The 25,124-nt window shown below is 36.9% G+C and overlaps 1 protein-coding gene across 2 annotated transcripts in view; it reads left to right on the forward strand.

The window, feature by feature from the left end:
- Window positions 1-25,124, forward strand: part of DENND2C (DENN domain containing 2C) — a 101,603-nt gene that overhangs the window by 52,264 nt on the left and 24,215 nt on the right. For both annotated transcript variants that reach the window (XM_007119607.4, XM_055084376.1), the window contains exons 2-9: window positions 7,288-8,299; window positions 8,986-9,122; window positions 9,549-9,661; window positions 10,256-10,426; window positions 13,597-13,693; window positions 17,753-17,797; window positions 19,823-20,010; window positions 23,849-23,958. In XM_007119607.4, the coding sequence (XP_007119669.1) occupies window positions 7,476-8,299; window positions 8,986-9,122; window positions 9,549-9,661; window positions 10,256-10,426; window positions 13,597-13,693; window positions 17,753-17,797; window positions 19,823-20,010; window positions 23,849-23,958 (1,685 nt within the window). In that variant the 5' untranslated portion in view covers window positions 7,288-7,475. The remainder of the gene's footprint in view (window positions 1-7,287; window positions 8,300-8,985; window positions 9,123-9,548; window positions 9,662-10,255; window positions 10,427-13,596; window positions 13,694-17,752; window positions 17,798-19,822; window positions 20,011-23,848; window positions 23,959-25,124) is intronic.

A 25,124-nucleotide genomic window follows, 5' to 3' on the forward strand; every position in this document is an offset into this window, starting at 1 on the left:
AACACTCTTTGACATAAATCACAGCAAGATCTTTCTTGATCCACCTCCTAGAGTAATGGAAATAAAAACAAAAATAAACAAATGGGACCTAATGAAACTTCAAAGCTTTTGCACAGCAAAGGAAACCATAAACAAGACAAAAAGACAGCCCTCATAGTGGGAGAAAGTATTTGCAAGTATTTGCAAACAAATCAATGGACAAAGGATTAATCTCCAGAATATATAAACAGCTCATGCAGCTCAATATTAAAAAAACAAATAACACAGTTCAAAAATGGGCAGAAGAGACATTTCTCCAAAGAAGACATACAGATGGCCAAGGAGCACATGAAAAGCTGCTCAACATCAGTAATTATTAGAGAAATGCAAATCAAAACTACAATGAGGTATCACCTCACACCAGTTAGAATGGGCATCAGCAGAAAATCTACAAACAACAAATGCTGGAGAGGGTGTGGAGAAAAGGGAACCCTCTTGCACTGTTGGTGGGAATGTAAATTGATACAGCCACTATGGAGAACAGTATGGAGGTTCCTTAAAATCTACAAATAGAATTACCATATGATCCAGCAATCCCACTACTGGGCATATACCCAGAGAAAACCATAATTCAAAAAGACACATGCACCCCAATGTTCACTGCAGCAGTATTTACAATAGCCAGGTCATGGAAGCAACCTAAATGCCCATCGACAGATGAATGGATAAAGAAGATGTGGTACACATATACAATGGAATATTACTCAGCAAGAAGAAGGAACAAAATTGCGTCATTTGTAGACACGTGGATGGATCTAGAGCCTGTCATACAGAGTGCAGTAAGTGAGAAAGAGAAAAACAGATGTCGTATATTATTCCATATATATGGAACCTAGAAAAATGATACAGATGAACCAGCTTGCAGGGCAGAAATTGAGACACAGATGTAGAGAACAAACGTATGGACACCAAGGGGGGAAAACGGCGGGGTGGTGGTGGTGGTGGTGTGATGAATTGGGCGATTGGGATTGACAATCGCTGATGTGCATAAAATTGGTGACTAATAAGGACCTGCTGTATAAAAGAATAAATAAAATTAAATTTAAAAAATAGATAAAATGTAACTTGAAACTTAACAGGGTAAAAGGTGTTCCAATTTAAAACACCAAGAAATAGTATCCTCATTCATTGTTTTTAAACTTTTTCTTCCTTTTGTGATATAAACATTTATTTCCAGATATTTTGGGATTTTCCTTTTGGTTTAGAACTGATTTCTAATTCATTTCCATAGTGGCTTAGAAAACATCCTCAGAATGATTTCAATCCTTTTAAATTTATCACATCTTATTCTATGGCCCAATGTATGGTCTATTGGTAAATGTTCCATGTATCGCTCTGATATTTGCATTTAAAATGATATTGCACAATATATAGATGAATGGTAAAACTCATGCTAATAATTTAAATTAAAAATTTTTTTCACATAACACATTAAATAGTAAATTTAAAACGCCATGATAAGCTGAAAAGAAGCCTGCAGAAAAAGGAAAAGCTTCATATGTACCTTTAAAGCACTTTGAACAAGGGGCCTCACGTTTTCACTTTGCCCTGTGACCCACAAATTATGTCCCTGGCCCTAAGTGCAGGTCTGCTGTTAACAAATTCACAACAGTTTTGTTTAACTGAAAATGTTTTTATTTCACCTTCATCTTGAAGGGTATGTCTAGAATTCTAGATTCACAGATTTTTTTTTTCCCCTTAGCACTTTAATTTTTTTTTTTTTTTTTTCTGTTCTGGGCAGCTTGTGGGATCTTAGTTCCGCAACCAGGGATTGAACCCGGGCCCACGGCAGTGAAAGCGCCAAGTCCTAACCACTGGACCACCAAGGAATTCTCTAAATATTTTCCATTGTTTTCTGACTTACCTTGTTGTTCCTATATGTAATGTATATTCTTTCCTTTGGCTCTTAAGAATTTTCTCTTTATCACCAGTTTTCAGCAACTTGATTATGGTTTGCCTTGGTAAGGCTTTCCTTATATTTATCCTCTTTGGAATTTGTTGAGCCTCATGGATCTATGTGTTAAGAGTTTTCATCAAATTTAGAAAAATTTCAGCTATTATTTCTTGAAATATTTGTTCCCTGCCTCCCACCCCCTCACTTCTGGGATTCCCATTTATATGTAAGGTAAACCACTTGATGTTGTCCCAGTGAGACTTTTGTTTTACCCTTTTTTTCTCTCTGTGCTTCAATTTTTGCGTTAGTTTTTGACAGTTTTTATTACCACTTATTCAGCTTCACTGATCATTCCCTCTGCAGTATCTAAAATCTGCTGTTCAAACGATCCAGTGAAGTTTTCTTTTCATATGGGGTATTTGTAAGCTCCAGAAGTTCCCTTTGTTTTCTTTTTTATGTCTTCTATTTCTGTACTCATTATGTTCATATTTTACTTTAAGTTTATGAATATATTTAAAATATCTGAATTGAAGTCTTTCTCTGCCAACTGTATCATGTCTGTCATTTTTGCTTCTGTTTCTGTTAACTGATTTTTCTCCTGAATATGGGTCTCATTTTCAGGCTTCTTTGCATGTTTACTAATTTTGATCGGATGCTAGACATTGTAAATGTTACATTGTGGCGTGTCTGGATTTTGATGTGTTCATGTAAAAATTATTGACTTTTGTTTCTGTGGTTATGTAAATTACTTATGAATCAACTTGATCCTTCTGAAAAGCTTTTTTAAAGCTATTTTTTGTGGTGGTTCTAAAGTAGCTTTCACTCTAGGGCTAGTTTAGTCCCACTGGCAAGCTGTGACCTCCTACTGTTTATCCTGAATTACCCAGGTGTTTGACAAGACCTCCGTTGTGAAGATCATTGGAAGTTGAACATTTCCCAAACCTTTGTTAACTCTGGGTGTTAGTCAGCTTTACAGGGTTCCATTAGCTCTTCTTTCCCAATAATATGTTGTCTAGCCTCGTGCAGTGTTACCTTACACCTTATCAGCTTAGTAGTATTCAGCCCAAGACTCAAGTAGATCCTATGTAGATTTCTGGAGCTTCTCTTCTGTGTTGCTCCCTCCTTTCTGATACTGTACCCTGAAGATTGTATTTGCCTCTGCCCCTCCACACTCTGGTCTCTTTATCCTTAACTCAGCATGGTTACCATGTTCTATGCTGTTTTCTGAAAAGAGCCTCCAGGGTGAAAGCTGGGCCATCTTGGTACCCACTTCATTTGTTTTCCTTCTTTCAGGGATCACAGTCCTTTGCTGTTATTCAATATCTAAAAGCATTTATTTTATATATAAGTCCAGTTTTATAGTTTTTTATGTTGGAAAGGCAAGTCTAGTCCAATTTTTCTATCATACCAGAAGCGAGAGTCTTCTCAGTCCCTTTCATCTGTTTTCTTTCTAATTGAGGTAAAATTCACATAACAAAAATTAACCATTTACAAGTATATCCTTTCATCAGTTTTTAAGTCAACTTTTAGAATGTTCTAAATTCTTCCTATTTGGCCAGATTATATTTAATAAAATAAAATATTTTAAAGGATTTGGAGTGAGAAACTTTCCTTATATAGACTTGAGTCAGTTAAATAGAATGTTAATATTCTCTTTCTTCAAGAGAATTTCACTTACCTGAATGGATTTAGATTGGTTTCTTTTCAAAGGCTAAGAGCACAGAATCCTATATGTGTTAGGTTATACTATAAATTACATCTTAAGCTGATAAACTGTAGTTGATGTATATCTTGGATGAAAGTAAATACTCAGAAAAGCAATAGAAAATAAGTAAGTCCCCTCGTTTGAACCTTCAAGTTGCGAACTTTCAAAGATGCGAATGTGTGTTCACATGTCCAGTCACATAAGTTAGTTCACGTGTCTGGTGTACATTGTCACGTGCATGCATCCGCTACAAGAGGTTGTGCTTTTGTGTACTTTACAGTACTGTGTAGAGTACAGTAGTACAGTATCTTTATTTCAAGCCCAGGATGTCCGGAAGCAAGTGTAAAAGCAGTGGTGATCTAGCTGGTACTGCTAAAAAGACCAGGAACTGGAGGCCCAGAGAAAGGACAAAGAGAGACAAGAGGAGGAAGAAGTAACTGAAGAACCAAAGAGATTCATGATGCAGGAAATGGCAAGGGGATTTTCTTTATTTGAGGAGGCACTGTTAGTTTTTGAGGCACAGGACCCGAACATAGAACAGTACACAAAGGTTGAAGCAGCCGTTCAGAATGCAATCCGGTGCTACCGTGTCATCTATGACAAGAAAAAAAGGGCTACTACTCAGACATCACTGGATTGTTTTTTCAAGAGGGTAGATAGAATTGAATCCAGCAAGGAACCAGAACCTGTGCCATCCACATCAGGTGTGAGTGAACTTGCAGTTTGCCCTCTGTCTCCTGTTGCTGGCAATCCTTCACCTCTAGCATCTCCCACCTCCTCTCCTTCCTGCAGTCAGTAACTCTTCTTGCCTGTTCACTCAATGCCAGCCCCTGTATGCCAGCTGCTGTACTGTACTACTGTACTTTTCAAGGTACTGTACTGTAAGATTAAAAATGTTTATTTTTTGTTTTTGTTTGTTTTTTATGCATTATTTGTATGAAAAGTATTATAAACCTATTACAGTACTATATGGCCAATTGTGTTAATCAGGTACCTAGGCTAACTTTGCTGGACTTACGAACAAATTGGACTTAACGAATGTGCTCTCGGAACGGAACTCATTTGTATATGGAGGACTTACTGTAAAAACAAAAGGACATGATTAAGAATCACTTCTTTGGGAACAAAGAGTGGGAAAAAAGATTTGATTAATAGCCTTTACTCCAAGCATTCTGTTTTATTATACTTTTAAAATCATGCTTAGTTTTTCACATTTATACTTCTTTTGCCCACCTGAGGAACTGAGTTGCTGGTTTCTTCTCTTGAGGTTGCCCGTTGTGGTTATCGTGAGCTCTAGCTTCTCTTCGTGTGAGTCCTGCCTGACTTAATAGCCTTTAATAGTTGGAGAAGCTTTTGACTCATTTTGTAGTATTAAGAGAAGAAACAAAATTTTAAAAATTATTGAAGCTGCTATATTTTCTCAATCTGCGTTTCTGTGAGAACTGTTGAAGCAAGGCTGAGAAAGCAGTGTCTAGGGGCAAATTTGTGAATAAGTTGGCTTTAGGGAGCTTTCAAAAGATGAAGCTTGGAGAGATCTAGGACTTGAACACTGGGCCAGCACGTAGGGATTAGAATGTCTACTGATAGTGGAGGTCAAGGCAAGAAACTAGAGGTGAAGGATGGGATATAAAGAATCTTGCAGGCTAGGAGAGCCATAGGGGAGGAGGTGCTGGGTAGCAAAGTGACTCAATTTAATTAGACTGAAAGGACAGTTAGATGTGAGATGCCTGTAAGGAAAAAACAGGCAACTCTTGGTTTGGTGATTCTTATTTTTTGGATAGGACAAAATCACAACTTATGTATAAGAATAGGCAAGCCACATTATAAAGAGTTTAATTTGGCAAAAATTGGAGCTGCGCAATCATGTATAAAGACAGATTATAATATCAATACAGGCATCGATCTAATTAGAATGCATTAAAACTTTTTGGTTTTGAAATAATTTGTCATTTTTTAAAAGCTGCAATGTATTAATACATAGGAGAAAGTAGCATTTCTCTTCATAATACCTACCTAGATTTAAGGAGTGTCATGTTGCTGTGCTACTCTCTTGCCACTGAAACACCATGAATACACATCACTTATATTTGTATGTGAATTCCATAGATTAAGCCATTTGTTGCCAGTTCTTTTCAAGTTAAACTTTTTTTTTTTAGCCCAAGCAATTTTCATCTTTTTCTTCTCAGTTTGACGCATTCATACTTAAAACACATTAACAAGGGAAGAGTAACGAAAGAGTTTGGGACTGCCAAAAACCTTGACTAGGCTCCCAGGAGAGAGAAAAATACTCCTATCTTGTCTGTAGTGAAGAAAACCTGAGTCTAAAGGACACCTTAAAATCCTTAGGAATTCTCTGTATACTTCAGAAACTAGTAAAGGATTTTCAGAGTTTTAATAATGAGCAGTAGAAGCTGATTGGATGTTCACATTCTATGCATTAGTCTTTTGTGAAGAGTTCTGCCCAGCAGCTTTTATATTTTGGGTGCTTTGTTTTGTTTTTTTCCACTCACATGAGTTCAATTTCTTAAGGTTTTTTAGAATGATTTTCTTTGCATAAGACCCTCATCAAAGTTTATTTGCTAGCAAACCTGGTTTTCCTACAAACTTGAAGAAATAGTTTAATTGAAAGTTGATGGTAGTCCTGACTAGCAGTTGCTCTGCCTAGAATAAATTGTGTGTGTGTGTTGTATGTGTATCAGTTTTGGTCAGCTACACTGACAGAGCTGGGCCAAGACATTTTCCTGCCTGTTAATCAAGGCCACACAGACAAAGCTCAAGGAAGGATGACCCCTGCCTCAGGAAGTATCGAATCAGTTGCTATTTTTAAACAATATACAGTAGAACTTGAGGTCAGGTCTTTACTCAGTTGACAGGAAAAGTTCTCTGCCAAATTTTGCATTTGAGGAAACAGTTAATGGGCCTAAATGAGTGAAGCCTCTATGTGAAAGGAAGGGATGTGACTGTAAGTATTTTTGCTGATTTGGGTCAAGTGTGTGGTGGCAGAGATGTGGAAAGTTCAGTCAGTGACAAAATAGGTTATTACATTTCAAAGTAACTGATAGTTAATGGCACCTTGGATTATCTTTAGTGACAGTGGTGTGTATGGAATTCTGTGTTGCTAATAGTAAAGTTGAAATAAGGGTATGTGATGATCTAATATTATCTCAGTGTAGCACTGGAGAAGGAAATCAGCTATTCGTGTGTTTCCAGACTAACTGGCTCTTCCTCTGGATGTATACATAAACTTTTTGGTTATTTGAGATGTATTTCTGTATGCTTTTTATAATACTCTGTTGGTCCTTGTTTCATTAACAGAAGGTTTCATAAAGAATTGATTTATCACAAAATAATATTGTATACTACTATGTGTAATCTCTTATAAAACCTCATTCTATTTAACTTTAGGAAATTAAATATGCAGAATGTTAAAGCAGACAATTTGAGAAATACCATAAGTAATATTTTCTCTGTAATATTATACCACCATCTTAGGAATGCCTTTATGAGGTTGAATTGCTTAATGGATGACAGGTACATCTTTACATATGAAATGTAAGCAATTTATTTAGGGATAGGTGGGCAGTGTTTTAGTGGAGTTTAAATTAGGAAATTATAAAACTGTGTTAACATATTCATTTCATTTTAATAGGATTATTCAAGATAAAGTTGTAGCCATTTTCAACAAGGATCGATGATCAGAATTTTTCTTTTTAAAACATTTTCAAGTTAAAGATGAAAGGAAAATACTGGAATTGTTTGGATTCTAACTGACAGGATAAAGAATATAGTATTTCACAGTTACTTGTAATGGAACCTCAGTAAAATTCATCACTTGTCATGCACCCAACTGGGAACATGGATGTTGGTTTTTCTCGTTCTGCTGTTCATACACTGTCAAGAAGCCACTGCAAAAACATCAAACAAAAAATTTCTCAGTGGGAAGGAAGAACTAATGGTAAATCTAATCCAGATAAGTGCGATCCAAAGGACTTTGGAGTGAGTTATAATAACTGTAATCAAGAGATTCTTCTTAAGAGAAATCCTGTTGCTGAGGGAAAGAGCAAAAAGCTGGATGTCACCAACTCTCAAAATGTTGATCAAGGTATTAATGAAGATGCCAAAAGCCACAGTCAAAGTGAGGATGAAAGTGAGAAACGTGAATATGATGATACACACTTCTTTAAAAATGAATCAGGATCGAACTGGGTATGTTCTCGGGCCAAACAAATTGAAAGCTGGAAAGAAGTTTTGGATCCAGAGACTTCATTACCTCCAGGAAATTTCTATACCTCACAGATATTGTGGAAGAAAATAGAAGCACTTCCCCCAGATAAAGTCTTAAATTTAGCTTTAGAACATTGTGACTCTTCAGAAAAAGAACTGCATTTCAGAGGTCTGGGTAGTTCATATGGTGTAACAAAGAGCTTAGAAAACATTTACTCTGAACCTGAGGGACAAGAATGTGGACCTTCTGTAAATCCTTTGCCAAAACCTCGTAGGACATTCAGATATTTATCTGAATCTGGTGTTATGCCATATAAAGAAAGAAACTGTGACAGAAAATACTGTGAAAATAATTCTTGTACAGAGTCCTCTTTAGCCTCTTCTCAGGAACCTGAACCAAAGAAATATGACAGAAAAATCAGAGGGAGATCTAAAAGGTATGTTTTTATTTGAAAGGTAATGATTTTAAGTATTTTCCTTATAGAACTATTGAGCTTCTGTTTCCTTTTCAAAACCAATTTCCATTTCCATGTGTGGGTTACACCTATAATTTGATTATACAGATGTTGATTAACCCAAGGGGAAAATACATACAAGCGAAACAGTAGGAGTATAGGTAATATCCAGGACAATCTACTGACATAAGTACCGTAGAAAAACTTCCATTTTATATCTTTAAAAATGTATAGGGGACATCCCTGGCGGTCCAGTGATTAAGACTCCACGCTTCCAATGCAGGAGATGTGGGTTCGATCCCTGGTTGGGGAACTAAGATACCACCTGCCACGCAGTGCGGCCAAAAAAGAAAAAAAAAATGTATAGGGAAGCAAGTACATTCTTCTACTTCATTTAGGACATGCTGGCGTTAGCCTCACTTTTTATTACAGAGTGAATTTAATAAAGTACCCAAAGAAGAACATGAATGTAATTGGCTAAAAGCCTCCAGTTTTCTCATGGTGCGTATAGGGCATCAGCCTAATTTATTATTCTTAGGTATCTGATAAAACACCTTTGTAATTTTGTACACTAAGTCCTTTTCTTATCAATTTGTGTCTATCATACCAATATAAAGAATACTAGAGTTTTAAAAGATACAACTTTAAAATGTATCTCCTTTCTTAAGGAAATCCTTTGAATTTGAGGACATTCAGCACTTTCGAAATCAGAACTCACAGAAGATTCATGAAGAACTTAGAAGAAATTCTGGCTCAGCACTTTATTACACACAGTCTGAGGACAATATCTATGAGGATATCATATGTAGGTGTCCACAAACTTTGCAATTAAATTTAGTGAGTATGTAGTTGGTGGAGCCCTTAACTAGAGTATGTTATTTTCTTTTACAATCAAGCATGTCTTGCTCTAGATTTTCCTTTCTAATATTGAAACCTTTGTTGTATAAATTCCTTAATTCTATAATGGATTTTACAACTAGTTTATTGGACTGTTTAGTTCAGAAGTAGATGTGTGTAGTATGGTATTTTGAGAATTCTTTGAGGTTGGTTGGACACCTGAGTGGTTTGTGAGCTTAAAATACCATTGATTTTGAGACCTCCATCCCTACAGCAATGTAGAGTAGAAAGCTGAACATATTTAGTCAGTTTTTGCTTTCTTTTCCTTTTAAGTGTCGTCAGTGTTCGCATTTAATTACGTTCCTCTAAACTTTTTTTTTCATTATTTTTCAAGACCCCACCAAAGAAAATCCATATGAAGATATTCCAGTGCATCCTTTGCGCATGTGGAGATCTCCTTCAACATGGAAGCTACCACCCCCTAAAAGTGCTTTCAAAGCACCCAAGGTATAACCAGAGAAATAATATAAAAAAATATTAGAATCTTATTTATGATCCTACAAGAAGGTTAAAATGGTTTAACTAGGGCCAAAACTAAGAGGCACTGAAATGTGGGTTTATTGTTCTTTGTTTTGTTCTGGGGGGAGCAGCACAAAACTTTTTTTTTTTTTTTGGTTTTGGGGAGAGGTTTTTGTTTGTTTTTTTAGTGCTTCAGAAGACTTGAATACAAACACCTTTAGACAGACCATAAACCTTTTAGTTCACTATAGTTACCACAGCACTGTAATAGTCTCACATCAACCTGTGGCCTAAATTACCTGTCTGGTCCCTGAAAGCACTCACCAGCCCTGAAAGCAAAGGCTGCCTTGAGTTAATGAGGACTCTGAGCTATTGTTTTCTGGATATTTGATTACATTGTGGTAGAAGAACTTGGATTAGAAACCCAAGAAACTTCTTTACAAACAGTGAAAAAGAAATTATGGTGTCCTCACTTCAGATGATTTTAAAGAAAAGATAAATATTTGGGGGGGATAGCTTTGACTTTGAGAACACAGGCATTACCTAGATGATCTTACCTTAGCAGTACCTCTTCTCTTTTAGCTTCCTTCCAAACCTCAGTTCCTTCACCGGAAGACTATGGAACTGAAGAACTCACAAGTTTATTTACGGTCAAAGCTCACAAAGGATACCACGTTGCCTGTCACTTTAACTGAATGGAAGCTTTTCCGAGCTGGAGAAGTTGCAAACAGGAAAAGGAAAAATCTTCCAAGGGTAAGAACTCCAGTACTTTGATTCTTCAACTCTTACTTCAGCATTTCCACAAATGCGAATAAATAAACTTTAGACTGAAACGAATAATAGGTTAGAACTGAACTACTGGAATTAGAAGATTTGGAAAGCAGCCTTAAGCTAAGTTTTTGCTCATGCAAGAAAAATGCATGAATGGCTTTTGCCAAGGTTTTTGTGTGTGTGTGTGGATTTGGAAAATTGATTTTAGATGGAGGGCTTCACTCTAGTTACCTTAGTTCTCATTAAAATCAGCTGCCGGTGTGAAGGAAGCCCTAGAACCTCATGTAAAAGGACCTTCTAGTAAGCTGGCTTCAGTGTTGTTCTCACTCATTTGTATAACAGCCAAAGTTAATTCAGTTTTGTGCCTGAGTTTACAAATTCTCGGTAATGACAAAGTATATGCCAAAAATGTCCACTCGAAGGAAAAAAGAAATTTTACTATTACTTGGAAAAAGAAATTTTTGCCAATTATATTAAATAAATGACTTCTCTCTCAAGGGAGAAAAGGCAATAAGTCTGTAAATCATCTCAATGAGAGCCACTGAACCAAAATAAAGAAATTTGGATTATTTGTAATATATATTTTTTTAGGAGAGACATTTAAGAAATTACGTGAAAATATTTAAAAACTCTTTATGTTATTTTGTTCTGTAATTCAGAATGTTTTCAGGATTACTGTGCAGAAATAAAATCATTTAAATAGTATTCCTGTCTTTAATCCCATCTGACTTAGCTATATTCATTTACCACATGATTTCTATACCTGATTTTAACATTAAACAAAAGTCATAGCTGTTTCTTGGTGTAGTAACTGCTGATTGGTTCCTTGGGAAATATTCTGTTCCACAGTTACTTTAATTCTTCTGATCCATTTCCTGCCCCTCCCTCTTTAATATGTGAAGTGTTAAAGACACAGAGTTTTTTTAAAGCACTAAACTGATCTCTCTGGAAAAAAAAATCTTTAGGTGTTTATTCTCCTGTGTATGGTGAGGACTACTTAAAAATCAGAGGTTTAAAGAATTTCCAGGATATATGTATATATAATGCATAACAATCACTTTCCTGTACACCAGGAACTAACACAGCATAGTAAATCAACTATACTTCCCAAAAAAAAGAATTGCTGGCACAACAAAGCAGCCTTCCACATGTTCCAGAAACAGCAGATCATGTGTTCACAGGGGCTAGAACACAAACACATAAGGAATTGTATTTAAGATGTGGTTCTTGGAATAGCATTAACAAATGTTTAGAAATTATGGATTGTGGAATTTAATGAGACCCAAGTATATTTGCAGTGCTTTTGATTTCATGCCTCAGTATTTTATGTACTGTGGATCCCTTGAGTACTCAAAGCTTGTTCTCTTTCTGATTATAGGTGAGATGATCCAACTTTTCCTGTTCTGATATTTTCCCAAAGGTTTTTTTGAGAAGTGGGGAAGAGAAAAATGGTGATGAATTCTTGATTGTCAGGCAGGAACAGACTGTTAGCATTTCTACCTGTGACCCTCCTTGGATTAAATCCTTTTAGGATGTTTCATTTGCAATACAAATTTTGGTTTTGGACTATCTTCAGGAACAACGTTCCACGAGGAAAGCAGTTTTCACTTATTTCCTCTTTGATGACTAGAGCTATCTCTGGAAGGGAAACTGGTTTCATAGTTTGAAAGTAACTGATCTAGTCCATATGCCTCTTCCCTACCCTTCCTTTCTTTCTCTACTGTGGCAATCTGTGTGGGATTGTTTGCTAGAGTAGATTTCGTAATGTTTTATATTGTTTGTGTCAAGTGTGTACAGTAGTATGGTTTCCATCATTTCTTAGGAAGAATATTCTACAGTATTTCCTGTAACTAGAAGGTAATTATAGGCTCCTAGCTCATAATCAAAATTTAAATTTTATTACTTTATCTCATATTTCTAGAATAGATAGTTCCCTTTCCTTTATAACATTTGAGTATACTTTTAAGTATACTTTTCAAATACACATTAATAATTCTACTATTTTTGGTCCTTATGTATCCAAAATACATGTTTACTCTTATACATCTTTCCTATAGCCCCTAGCAATACCTTTTTATGTTGGATTCTCTTATTTTTTTAATAATATTTAAGAATATTGGTAACTTTTCATTTGAATTATAGCTATGAAAATCTTTAATAACTCATCCAAAAATGTGGGAATAATCTGCATATTGGAAGCACATGTTTCTCACATGTTATTTTTCTTGCAGTGGACTGATTCACTGCCTATGGATTGCCAGGATTGCTAGAGAAACAAGGACAAAGGAAAAAACAAGAGCATTTTTCTCAAGCAACTTTGTTGGTTATCATATTATATAATGTTCCTAACAACTGTAATTCTGGGCATTAAATATGTTAAATCAAGATTGATAGTTAAGAAAAAGTTTGGAATTTTAAGAAAAATATACATAGAAAAACTAATCAGTTTCTCCTTTTAAAAGTGGCTGTTGATCAGCTTTAATTCTTTTCTCTTTTTTAAGCCCAGTCTGGCTGTCTGTCTCTTATACACACTTCCCAGAAGCAAAGAAAGAATTTTAACGAATAATGCATATTAAATGGAACATTGTTTTGTACTTGGGCATATTTGAGAATCTCCTATTTTTATGACATGTTTCCAAAATAAATTATAATATTAGTGCTCCCAGTAGCAAAGGAGTATTCCTTTTGACTAAAGCTTTCTAAGCGTGATTATCCTCTCTTTGCAAAAATTCCTGGGAGCAGACATAACTGTGCCTCACCCTGCCTTACAAGTGAGTAAATATCCCTCTTCTTACTCTGGGCAAGCAAAAACTTGAGTCCATTGGTAAGGCTTGGTCAATATATGGAGTGCCGTAGCCAGATTTCCTGCATGTTGTGACATGGAATGACAAGCAATCTCTCTAAGAGCCTGTGCTGAATTCCTCTGGAAAGGAAATATCCTTTCCCACTTCTCTTACCCATGTTAAATGGAGTATGTATTAGAATAGCATATCATCTTACTAAAGATAATTTTAGATTCAAAATTGAAAAAGGTAAAGGTTTTTATTTATAAAATGGATCTTTCTCTGAACGAGAATCACTAATAAGTTAATATCAAGCTGCAAAACTTGTTGGTGTTTGTTTTAACTTGTACTTTTCTGGTCTTTTTCCAGCTTGTATTGAAAATAGATGATATATTTGAATCTAAGAGAGGGAAGAAGAGGGTTAAGTTACACCCTTACACTGGAAAAGATGTACCTCCCTCTAAAGGTAAGAATTGTTCCAACTGTCCATAGCTATTAGCATATGAGGGGCGAATAATGTTTGATGTGAATTATAATTTTTGGTTTACTTACCTGTCTATCCCACTTAAACACAAAACTTCTTTAGGCTAAGGGATTATTTCTTGTTCTTCCTCAAATCCCTTTTGTTTAGTTCTGTACCAAGTAATAACTATTGGATGAATAAGTAAATAAACTAAAAAATAGTTATAAACCAATGAGACTAATTTTCATGGACAGGTTGCATCCTTATTTTGTAGTACTACTTTGATTTATAGTCTTTTGTCAGTATAGACTCTCTCAGTGGAGAAATGAAAATATTAAGTATATATATACTGAATGTATGTGGTACTCAACCTATAGTCATCTAATAAGTTCAGTAGTTTTATCCTTCAGATGCCTAGATAAAACTTAGATTGTCTTAATTAAGAAACTTTCATCATCTATAGGGAATTATTATTGTAGCATTTCCTTTACAACTTTAACTTGGTTGTCTGGCAAAAGATGTGGAGTTTAGCAATTTTTGTCTGTGAGATTCATAAGTGAGAAACAACAGCCAAGTCATACCAGAAAAGAATATTTCATATTTTTGCAGACTTCCAAAGACAGAAATTTCTTAATTACCAATGAAAATATCTTATCCATTCTAACAATTACTATGTTAAAATAAACTTCCCCATTCAATAATTCAAGACTCTTTATTCTTACTTTGTGATGATTAAAATCATCTCATCACCATTTTAAATGTGAGTTTTCATATTTTCAAAAGCAATTATTACAACATTTCAGCCTTCTCTTCTGTAGAAGAAATACTTCTGGTTATTGTTAATAACAATAGCAACCATTTACTGAATGAAGTAATAATTTCTTTATGTACTTTATCTGGTGTATAACGTATGACCACACTGGGAGGTAGGGACTATCCTAATTTTACAGAGGAAGAAGCTGAGCCAGAGGAGGAAACATCAATTTGAATCAAGGAGCATGATACCACAAAGTCATATTCTTCTCTATTATGATTGTTTTTCTAAATAACCGCATGTAGCAAATATTATTGTTTTATAGATAAGGAAATAAATTATAAATTGCAAATTTTGTGAAATATCAAGACACTGGAACCAGGACAAATTCTTAGAAAACATTATCATTTTCCCATATTAATAGCACTCTATTGATAACTGTATCCACCAGATATGCCACCCTAGGTAGATTATCACCGATCTCTTATTTTATTTGAATGCTTTATGGATTAGGAACATTTTAGTAAATTTGGCTCTAAGAAAAGTTTTTGAAGAGCCAAATCCTTTTTCTCACAGTATCATTATTGAAAAGAAAAAATCCATGAGCATAAACTGCCAACTTCTAACACATACACACACAAAAAGGAGTAGTCCCTACAAATTTGTTTTCTTTTGTGTGGCTCAAAGGAAATATGCTTTACTCAGTCTCTGTGGCCAACTCCTTCAGTGGACCCGAGGAATTTCTCTCATGCCTGAGGATCTCCTGGCTCAGTAGTCACAGTTCTCAGATTTTTGTTTACCTCCTTAAGCTTTTGTCTGTATATCAGCAGTGCCTCATAGAACCAGATAATTATATTTACCTACTCTGCCAGTACATGCTAGGTTTTACCGAATCTGTTCCAACCTAAACAGTTCTTAACTCTCAGTTATCAGGTATCACACAATGATTTATTGTCCTTCTTCAAAATTATAATTTTGTGTGTTGAAGTCACATTTTAAAAAGGGACAACCTAGTACTTTTTTGATCCCTACAGATTCTCAACAGATTTTCCTATTGGCTTATAAACCCCTTAACCTTCATTCAGTGTCTTGGAATGCAGATCGTCAAAACCCATAGATGTGAATATGTTAAAGCCATTTAAATGATCTTTTGTAAGGTCTTTTCCAGGTAAATTACCTTCCCTCCCTTCCCTCTTTCTTTTTTTTTTTTTGCTTTCCAAACACTTCATGGGCTCCCAAGAGGTGCTTGGTGCTAAGAATACAAATAGGACTCAGGAGCTCACAGTGTTTGTTCTTTCATACTGAACAATATTTTATAGCCCCAGTATACTTTTTGTCATTGTAGTTAGTTTCAAGTTATAAAACCTGTACAATACACAATATTTAAATACCTGCTTTTTCTGTAACATGTCTTATGTACCTTTCCCACATATCTAATGAAGAGACAGTATTTTTTTTATGTTCTCTTCTTCCTTATTGCAAAATTAAAATGAGCACAGCAAGAAATTACAATAATATAAAATAACATAAAATGGAAAGCCAAAGTTTCCCAAACCTCCTCCTACTAATCCCAGAAAATATTATGCACATGCAAATATTTTTTCTCCCCAAATAATTTTATACTATTCAGACTTTGTATGTCTTGCTGTTTTAAAAAATGTATAATTAATATACTTTGGAGCTCTTTTGGTATCAACACATAGAGATCCACATAGCTGTTCTGTATTTCTTGGTATAGATGTAAACATTTTGTTTAGCTGGTAGACATTTTGGCTGTTTCTAACGTTTTATTTAACCTGTGGATAATTAAGTTTTTATAAATAGATAGATATATAGATATAGATTTTTTTTCTTCAAACAATGCTGTAATATACATTTTTTGTTTACATATTTTTTTGTATATTGGTAAGAATACATCTGTAGAATAAGTTCCTAGCAGTGTACTTAATCAAAGAACACATACTTCAAAGAACACATAAATTAAAATTTTTATAACTGCTGCCAAATTGTCTCACAAGTATATTTTAACAGCTTAAAAAATAACAGCTTTATATTTCTATGAAGAGCTTTTGAAAATGGTTTTTTCCTTGTAATCTTCATTAATACTGTGTTTTATTAGAGCTTTTTATTTTTTGCCAGTATCATGGTTGAAAAGTGTATCTTACTTATTGTTTTGATTTATTAAATTTATTAATTATGAATTTGGACAGTTATGTTTATCAATAGTTATCGATCTTTTTCTATAAATTGCCTATTCCTACTCTTTTATTCATTTTTTTTGTTGTGCTGTGTTTTTCCTTATTCATTTGTAACAGCTATTTAAATATTAAGAAACTTAGCCTTGCATCTGCAATGTGGATTACAAATATTCCCCCAGTTTATTTACCTTTTGAATTTGCTAATGATTTTTTATTAGATTAGAAATTTTACATTTTTATATAATCAAACTTCCATACATTTTTCATTTATGACTCCTAGTCCTTGTTTTTCCTGATACATTAAAATTTTTTCCCTTTCTTTATATTTTAAAATTTTGCTTTAACTTTTCAGACTTAATTTAGAAATTTTTCGTTCACCTGTTCACGATGTTTTGTTTTGGTTGTTTTCTTTCTTTCTTTCTTTTTTCGTAAATTGACAATGTGCCTAGTATTGTACAGAACATTCCCTTCTAAAAACAAAGCCCCTTAGCCTCAAGATACTTAAAATCCAATTGTGGAAAATAAGAGCAGTTCAAAGCCATTTGAGTACTATAAGAATTCAGAGTAGAGTTCAGTTTAGTTTGGCATTAGAGGTGGCTTAGAGGCATCATAAAAGAGGTAAAATATTACTTCATAAACTTATTTGGTAATATTTCTTAGCCTCACATTTTCCTGTTAATCTAAATTCATAGTTTGTTCTGTATTGAGATTTTTGTTTAGCCAGGTTGGTGTTTTACCTTTGATACCTTATTTGGGAATATAAAGACAATGATATGAAGGTAGAAATAAAATCCACTCTGATCAAGGCTTTCTAAAACTAGTCTGAACTGCTGTTAATTTCTAGAATTAGGGATGAGAGGAGAGGGTAACTGAGGAGGGAGGTGGGTGTGGGAAGAAGGTGGAATGGAATAGTTTCTTCTCTGAGCCTTTTATTCTTTTTTGCACCTGTCCTGCCCTGATACAGCTAAGTGGTTTGGAGAAAGGCTCAGCATCCTTAATTATTCCTTACTCCAAGTAAGTCCCCAGGTCTGTGGAGCTTTTACATTGTTTTCGTCCTCATGTTCTGCCTGTTCTTGTTGGACAATACAAATGGAAACTCTTTCTTTTCAGGTGAAACCAGTGGGTACGAAAGCGATGCCGAGTATCTGCCAAAGAGTGAGTGAGTCAGTGGGGCTGCTCCCTTTCGCGTGATGATCCTGGTTGTAGGTGGAGTGGCACCTACCTTTGTGATTAAGCATGTTTTTTCTACACGAAGTTTCACTTTGTTGGTGATTTCTTCATTATAAGAACCTGTTGAGATTTGGGGAACTAAACAGTACACTGTCAGATGTTTGACAGCATTAAAAATCTCCCGTGGTGGAGTGAGGCAGACCAGTGTAGTTCTTAAGATGTAATGTTCTTCCATCTTAAGAAGGGAGCGGCAGAGCTGCACGTTCAGACATATGTGCAGCAGCCAAAACAGAGTATGTGAGTCATTCTCTGAGGCAAATACTTTGCATTAAATATCTGATTTTTTCATAGTCACTCATTTGAGTATCTTAGATATCTCTGACATTGGGACAGGAAACACTGATCTGTTTCTTATTCATAGGTATTTATATTCTAAATTATTGTGCCATTTACTTTCTGTTAGAATATAGAAGATGCTGTGCGTTTTTGGCTGTACTTGTTCAAGCAGTCATAGTGCTCTGTATCCTTCATCTAATGGATTTTCACAGCAAATTATTTAGTTTCTGTTTAACTGAAGCATGGAAAAAATAGGAGACCTGAATTATCAAAGCTGAGTACAGGGCAGTTCCAGGTCTGATACTCTGATCTTATGATTAATAATCATGTGCTCCTACCAGTAGCCTAAATTGCTTCAAGTGTTTGATTCTGTAGCCTGACTGAAGGCGAAACTTAAGTCACCATCAGGTTCAGCTTGGATGTGTAAAGATGTTTAATTTTGTTCTCTTGCTACTGAGAAACAGGCCCTAAAATTTTCTTGACTTGAACTGAGCCCTTTGGAGTAAGGAAGGTTTGCCTAGAGCAGTAAATGTACTGGATAATTTTGGAGAGGCACTCCAAAATTTTTTTTTTTTTTTTTTTTTTTCGGTACGCGGGCCTCTCACTGCCGCGGCCTCTCCCGTTGCGGGGCACAGGCTCCGGGCGCGACGGGCCCAGCCGCTCTGCGGCATGTGGGATCCTCCCAGACCGGGGCACGAACCCGTATCCCCTGCATTGGCAGGCGGACTCTCAACAACCGCGCCACCAGGGAAGCCCCAAAATTATTTTTTAAGTGTTCTTAATATTTTGATCTACCTTGTAGCTTCTTTGGGGGCAGAATGCATCATATCTCAAAAGAAAAGCAAAACAATTAGAGGATGAGTCTTTCCATCATTGGCTCAGAATGACATATAAGCAAACCTCTGGGATGCTTAGACTATTTCTTATGCAAGTACTGCATGTCCCGTAGTGGAGACTACCCCAAATTATTCAGAATTTAGAGATAAATGAGAATAAAGGATAAATGGTATTTACTTTTCAGTGGGATTGCTCATACTGTTTACATAGTATGCTTCTATGAATTCTTTCTTTTGAGAAATAGTCTGCTAATGGATACCTTCTTACATGTCATTTTTCTCTCTTGCATTTAGCACCATTTATTGATATAAGTATATGTCCATTATTAGTAATATATGCCAAGGAGAGAAGGGAAAAGAACATTTCTTTAATGTGAGGATAGTTTTTGTTTTAATTTTATCAGACTTGTCTCTTTAGGAACTTCCCTTCTATAGGACTCATTTGTTTTATCAAATCTTTTCCCCCACCTATGATTTCATGGTCCCCAAAATGGCATCTTTTGTCAGGCCAGTGCTTTTACCTGACATTTTCCGTGTATCCTGGTGTCATGCCATGAAAGATGGGATGGCACAGAGTATGTGTTGGGACATACATAGGTATCGGTTGGGACACAGAACATCGGTCCCACTGAAGGGCCCCCAGGTGCTTGTGAGAATCTGCACTTGTCCTCCAAGTGTGTCATAGCCCTAACAAGTATGTCTGGGTGGCAGACATTGGTTAGTCAACATTCATTAGCAACGACTGAGTGAAGATTAGTCCCACGTGGGTCATGACCTTTGGGTGCTAGAGGGAAGATAGGGCTATAAAGGAAAACAAGACTCCGTGATCTCATCGCAGGTCGCTACAAGCGCATAGCACAACTGCAGCAATCTTCCAAGAGGAATCCTCACTACCAGACCTTAGAGCGGGATCTAATTGAATTACAGGAGCAGCAGCTGTTTGAACTTTTTGTGGTGGTGTCTCTACAGAAGAAGCCATCAGAAATAAGCTACATTCCCCAGGTCATACAACAATTCCCTAGCAAGGTAAGTGCATGGAGGCTGTGAGGCATCCAGGAACGTTTCTGTGTCTCTGTGTATTTATTCCCTGTCTTCTTGTTTCCTATTGTCTCAGTTAGCTTTTACTAATACTGTACTTCTTGTAGGATCCGGTGCACTCTGATGATATCTTGTGTCAGGCATGAGCTGCAACCAAGGAGGAATTAAAGCTCATTATTCAAGTTGGGTTTTTATCTTTTGCTCTGCTATTTACTAAGTGACCTTTAGCAAGTTACAGAGCCTCAATTTTCTCATCCTTAATGAGGGGAGTGATAAATGTGGAAGAGTAGGGTAGCAGTTCAGAGCATGGACTGTGAGCCAGCTATCTGCATTTGCCACTTATTAGCTCTGTGACTTGGAGCAGTTAAACTGCTCTGTGCCTCATTTTCTTCATTGGTCAAAGGGGGATAATCTTCATAGTGTCTACCCCATGGAGTTGTGGTGAGGATTAAATGAGCTAATTATAATTAATATAAGGCACTTAGAACAGTGTCTAGCATACAGTAAGCACTATGTAATGTTATTCCCTATTAGTGAGGATTTAATGGGATAATGTATGTAACGTGCTTAATCCAGTTCCTTGCACATAGTAACACTTGATAAATGGTAACTGTTATTAATGGTATTATTTCATTTACTCTACCTTTTTCACAAAATAATTAATTCATTTATTTAATCAATATTTCATAAATACCTACTATTTGCCAAGATTAGGTGCTGGGAATACAACTGAAATAGATCTTCTTGGTCCCTGCCCTCACAGAGCTTACAAAATAGACCCCAGATGTGGCTCTGAGCTTTGTGGCAGTAAATACAAAGAGCACAATCATTACATCAGGGCTTAACAAACTGATGGCCTCTGAGCATATTTAGCCCACAGATATGTTTTTTGGGTTTGCACAGTAATAAAATAATAAAATTTTTGTTGTCAATTTTTTGTTTAAAAGTCATATTTCACATAAAAATCTGTATTTCTGCTTTCTCCTGAGAAACTAGAAAGACTGCCAACATTCAGCCTACATTCCTAAGTGGCATGAATTGGCTGAAGCTGAGTAAGGAGCAGGACTGACTTCATGGGCATGTGACCAGTGCAGTCACACAAGGCCCCTCACTTGCAAGGGCCCTGCACCCTGCTCCACAGTCACCATTGAAGTTCTTAATAATTTTATATTTGAATCTGTGTTTTGTAAGTGAGGAGTGAGATCTGATGAGACAGTGGGGCACGTGCCAAGGTCTTAAAGCCTTGGCTCATGTATGCTGTCACCTGCTGCCGCCTCTCCAGGATGGGTTCTCCAGTTGTCCTCACTCCTACCCCTTGGTTCCCCAGGCCCTGTCTGGCTTCCGCATTTCAATCCTCACTCAGTGACTGCTGCCACCCTCTGCATGGGCATGGAGGGGGTCAGGATCAGGCAAGCATTAACCCCGAAGTGTCTTAAGCAACACATGGTAGATCCTTCCCTACCCTGGGCATTGCTCCTGTGTTCAGTGGGTGGCCTGGGGGGGCAAGCCTTTTCACCACCCCCAATCCAACTACTAAGCACGTCCCCATGTGGAGGCTACAACCCCTTGAGGGTCGCCTAGCTGCTGCGGGTTGGAGTAGTGGGCCCATGGGAAGGGAGGTCCTTGGCTCAACTTTCCCACCCCTAGTCAGGACACAGAGTTTCAGTCCTGCAGCTGGCCCGAGGAGCAACCCAGCAGCTGGTGGGCCACTTGGGCACCAGATTGCAGGCCAGGGTCCCTGGGCACCTGTGAGGGTCTTCACTTGTCCCCGGGATCCTCGTGCCTGAGGGAGCATGCCATTAAGCAGAAAATCAAAAACCCCATTGCAGGTTGAGAAAGAAACCACAGAAGAAAGTAACAAGTTTTATATTTCATTTTGCATTTATTTTTTTCCTGCTTTTTGAACAAGGGGCTCATAGTTTTTCATCTTGCACTGTGCTCTGCAAATTATGTAGCTGGCCTTGGGAAGGAGTGATCCCTTTAAACAGGGATATTTACTCACACTCCAGCTTACTACTTGGACCACTTCTCTCATTATCTGCTCAGGAACTTTAGGACTTAGGGTTTAAATGAGTTGCATGTTTCACTAGAAAAGCTAGTGAAGGGCTTCCCTGGTGGTGCAGTGGTTAAGAATCTGCCTACCAATGCAGGGGACACAGGTTCGATCCCTGGTCCTGGAAGATCCCACATGCCATGGAGCAACTAAGCCCGTGTGCCACAACTACTGAGCCTGTGCTCTAGAGCCCTCGAGCCACAGCTACTGGGCAGGGCTTCCCTGGTGGTGCAGTGGTTAAGAATCTGCCTACCAATGCAGGGGACACAGGTTCGATCCCTGGTCCTGGAAGATCCCACATGCCATGGAGCAACTAAGCCCGTGTGCCACAACTACTGAGCCTGTGCTCTAGAGCCCTCGAGCCACAGCTTCTGAGCCCGTGTGCCACAACTACTGAAACCCGCACACCTAGAGCCCCTACGCCACAACAAGAGAAGCCACCACAATGAGAAGCCTGCACACCGCAACAAAGAGTAGCCCCCACTCGCCGCAACTAGGGAAAGCCCATGAGCAGCAACGAAGACCCAATGCAGCCAAAATATAAAAATAAAAAAATAAGAAAAGCTAGTGAAGCACAACTGAACTGAAATCTGAGACATTTCCTGCATGGGTTCTCATTTTTGAAGAAAGTCCTCACCAACATTCCTGCTGTAAATAAATCAATGTTTAATTTCTTATAAAATTCCTCAGTGTGGCCTGAGAGCACAGTGTCACTGCACTCTTTAGTAACACAGTACCGTAAGAGTCTAAAATAATGTAATCTAGATAGTCTTGAGGAATCAAATTTCCCATAAAGAGGAGCTTAATTTTTTTCTCTGTTGTTCATCAGTCTTACATTTGCAAAGAGAAATCTCGAGGTTGAACCTGTTTTCAACACAGCCTGAGTTATGGGTTTGGAACCAGATGAGGACCCAGTTGACTCTGACAGTAATTCAAGGATGTCTCTAAACAAGTTACTTGGAGTTATTGTGCGTTAGGCACCTCCAAGTCTGGGAGGGAAAGAGCTGCCTGAGCCCCTCTTGATTCTGATGTGGAAAACCTTGAATGAAGATGACTGTGAATCATTTAACAATATAAAAATAATAGAATATGACACAACTAAAATTTTGTTAGAATGCTTTTCCATTTCTTAAGAGCTTAATCTCTAAGTGACCCAGGATGGTTGCATGTTTTGTTTTAGGAATTAAAGGATAGATCATTGGTATTAGTTACATGAAGGCAATATGGTAATTAGACTTATCTGCTTGTTTTTATACTAATTTTAAAATGTCTTTTGGTTTAACTAAATTTAGACTGTCCTTTAAAGTACAATACCTTTAAAGTACAAGACTTGCACAAAAGGTCTTCCATGCTAAAATCTTACAGGAAGTTTGCAAACCCATAATTAGGTAGCAAAGATTATATGCTAAGGGAAATGATTATATATGGGGTGGATTCTAAAAATAGTATCTTTTCTAAGTAACGTTCATCTGCCTTTTCAAAACATCTTGAATTATTGATCAGAGTGTCTTGAGCTAACTAGGTTTTTGCTATCAGTATATTGTAGAATAGATTTTCATTTATTTTATGTCCCATGATTCATAAAAATATTCTCACTAGTATGTTTTCAGTGATTACCAGTCTTGGCCTTCCTGTTTTATTAAATAGGACAAAACCACTCTGAGACACCTACCTAGACTTACCAGAGACCTCTTTTCCTAAGACCAGGCTGAGTTTATTTCTATACTCCACTTACATAGAATATTAGTCACTTACAGTGTTATTTTTTTTCAGGGTGATCATGGCTTTAAGCAATCCAGAGACACTGAAGAAAGGCTCAAAGTTATCCCAAAATTTTGTTTTCCTGATTCAAAGGACTGGGTGCCAACCTCAGAACTCAAGAGGTAAATAGACTACTTTATCTGATTTCTATTTGTTGGACGAGCAAAAGTAGAACCAGAATCTTTGAGAAACAGATAGAGCCAGCAGTGAAGCTGTGTGGACTCTGTGGCAGATCAAGGATGCAGTGGGAGGAAAGGAAGAAACAATTAGGACATTTCCTATGTGGGGCTCAAAAAAGAAAAACACAGTGTCAAAGGGAAAACAAGTTTGAGAGTCTCTTCAATTTGCCAATTCTGCAGAAAAAAAAGTTCCACTTTACGTATAATCAGAAATGCCACCAAGTGGACAGAAAAGGAAAAAAGGCTTGAACTTAGGGACTGAGAAACAGAGATAAAACATGGCAATATCTGCATCTTGTTATCTCCTTCAAGTTGTTAGAAGAAGCCATAGCCCAGATTGTATGTTCCCTGTCGAACTTGTACAAAGAGGGTGCTCTAGTTTGGAAGGTGTAAGTATATTGAGAAGGGAATTATAAGAAATTGCTTCTCAGTATCTAGAGGAAATTACTATTTTCAATTAATAAACCATCATCGTTTCATATCCTGCTTATAAATAGATAACTGCTTTGTTCAAAACTGTAATTATTGATCATGTATTTAGGCTGAAAAGCGTGATTATGTGAACCATATCACATGCCAATGACCTGCTGGAAGACAGCCTCAGCTGTTGCCTAAGTAGCTCTGCCCTTCCACCCCACGTTGCCTCCAGATTATGCTCCTGTCTCTCCTAACCAGTTTAGCCTGATCGCTGCTCTCATCTCTGAGCCATCAACCCTGAAGCTTTTGTGCTGTCATTTGTACTAATTGCATAGGCAGCTTCTTTCTTATTGGCCTGGCTGCTCTATGGTTGGCTTTCACCAAGAGATATGTGTGTTTATTCTAGAGTGTCTGAAAAATACAGAGGAGTAAATAAAAATCAGAAATAAAAAATCACTGGCATTCTGGTTACTCAGAGATAATCACTGTAGATGTTTTGAGATGTTCCCTCCCAATCTTTATTCGTGGCCAAATATAGACATATGTATATATTGTTCAGATTTGAATTTCTTTTTTTTTTTTTTTTTTTTTGTGGTACGTGGGCCTCTCACTGTTGTGGCCTCTCCCATTGCGGAGCACAGGCTCCGGACGCGCAGGCCCAGCGGCCATGGCTCACGGGCCCAGCCGCTCCG

Source organism: Physeter macrocephalus, chromosome 4 (assembly GCF_002837175.3).
Source record: "Physeter macrocephalus isolate SW-GA chromosome 4, ASM283717v5, whole genome shotgun sequence".
In the NCBI taxonomy this organism is placed as follows: Eukaryota; Metazoa; Chordata; class Mammalia; order Artiodactyla; family Physeteridae; genus Physeter; species Physeter macrocephalus.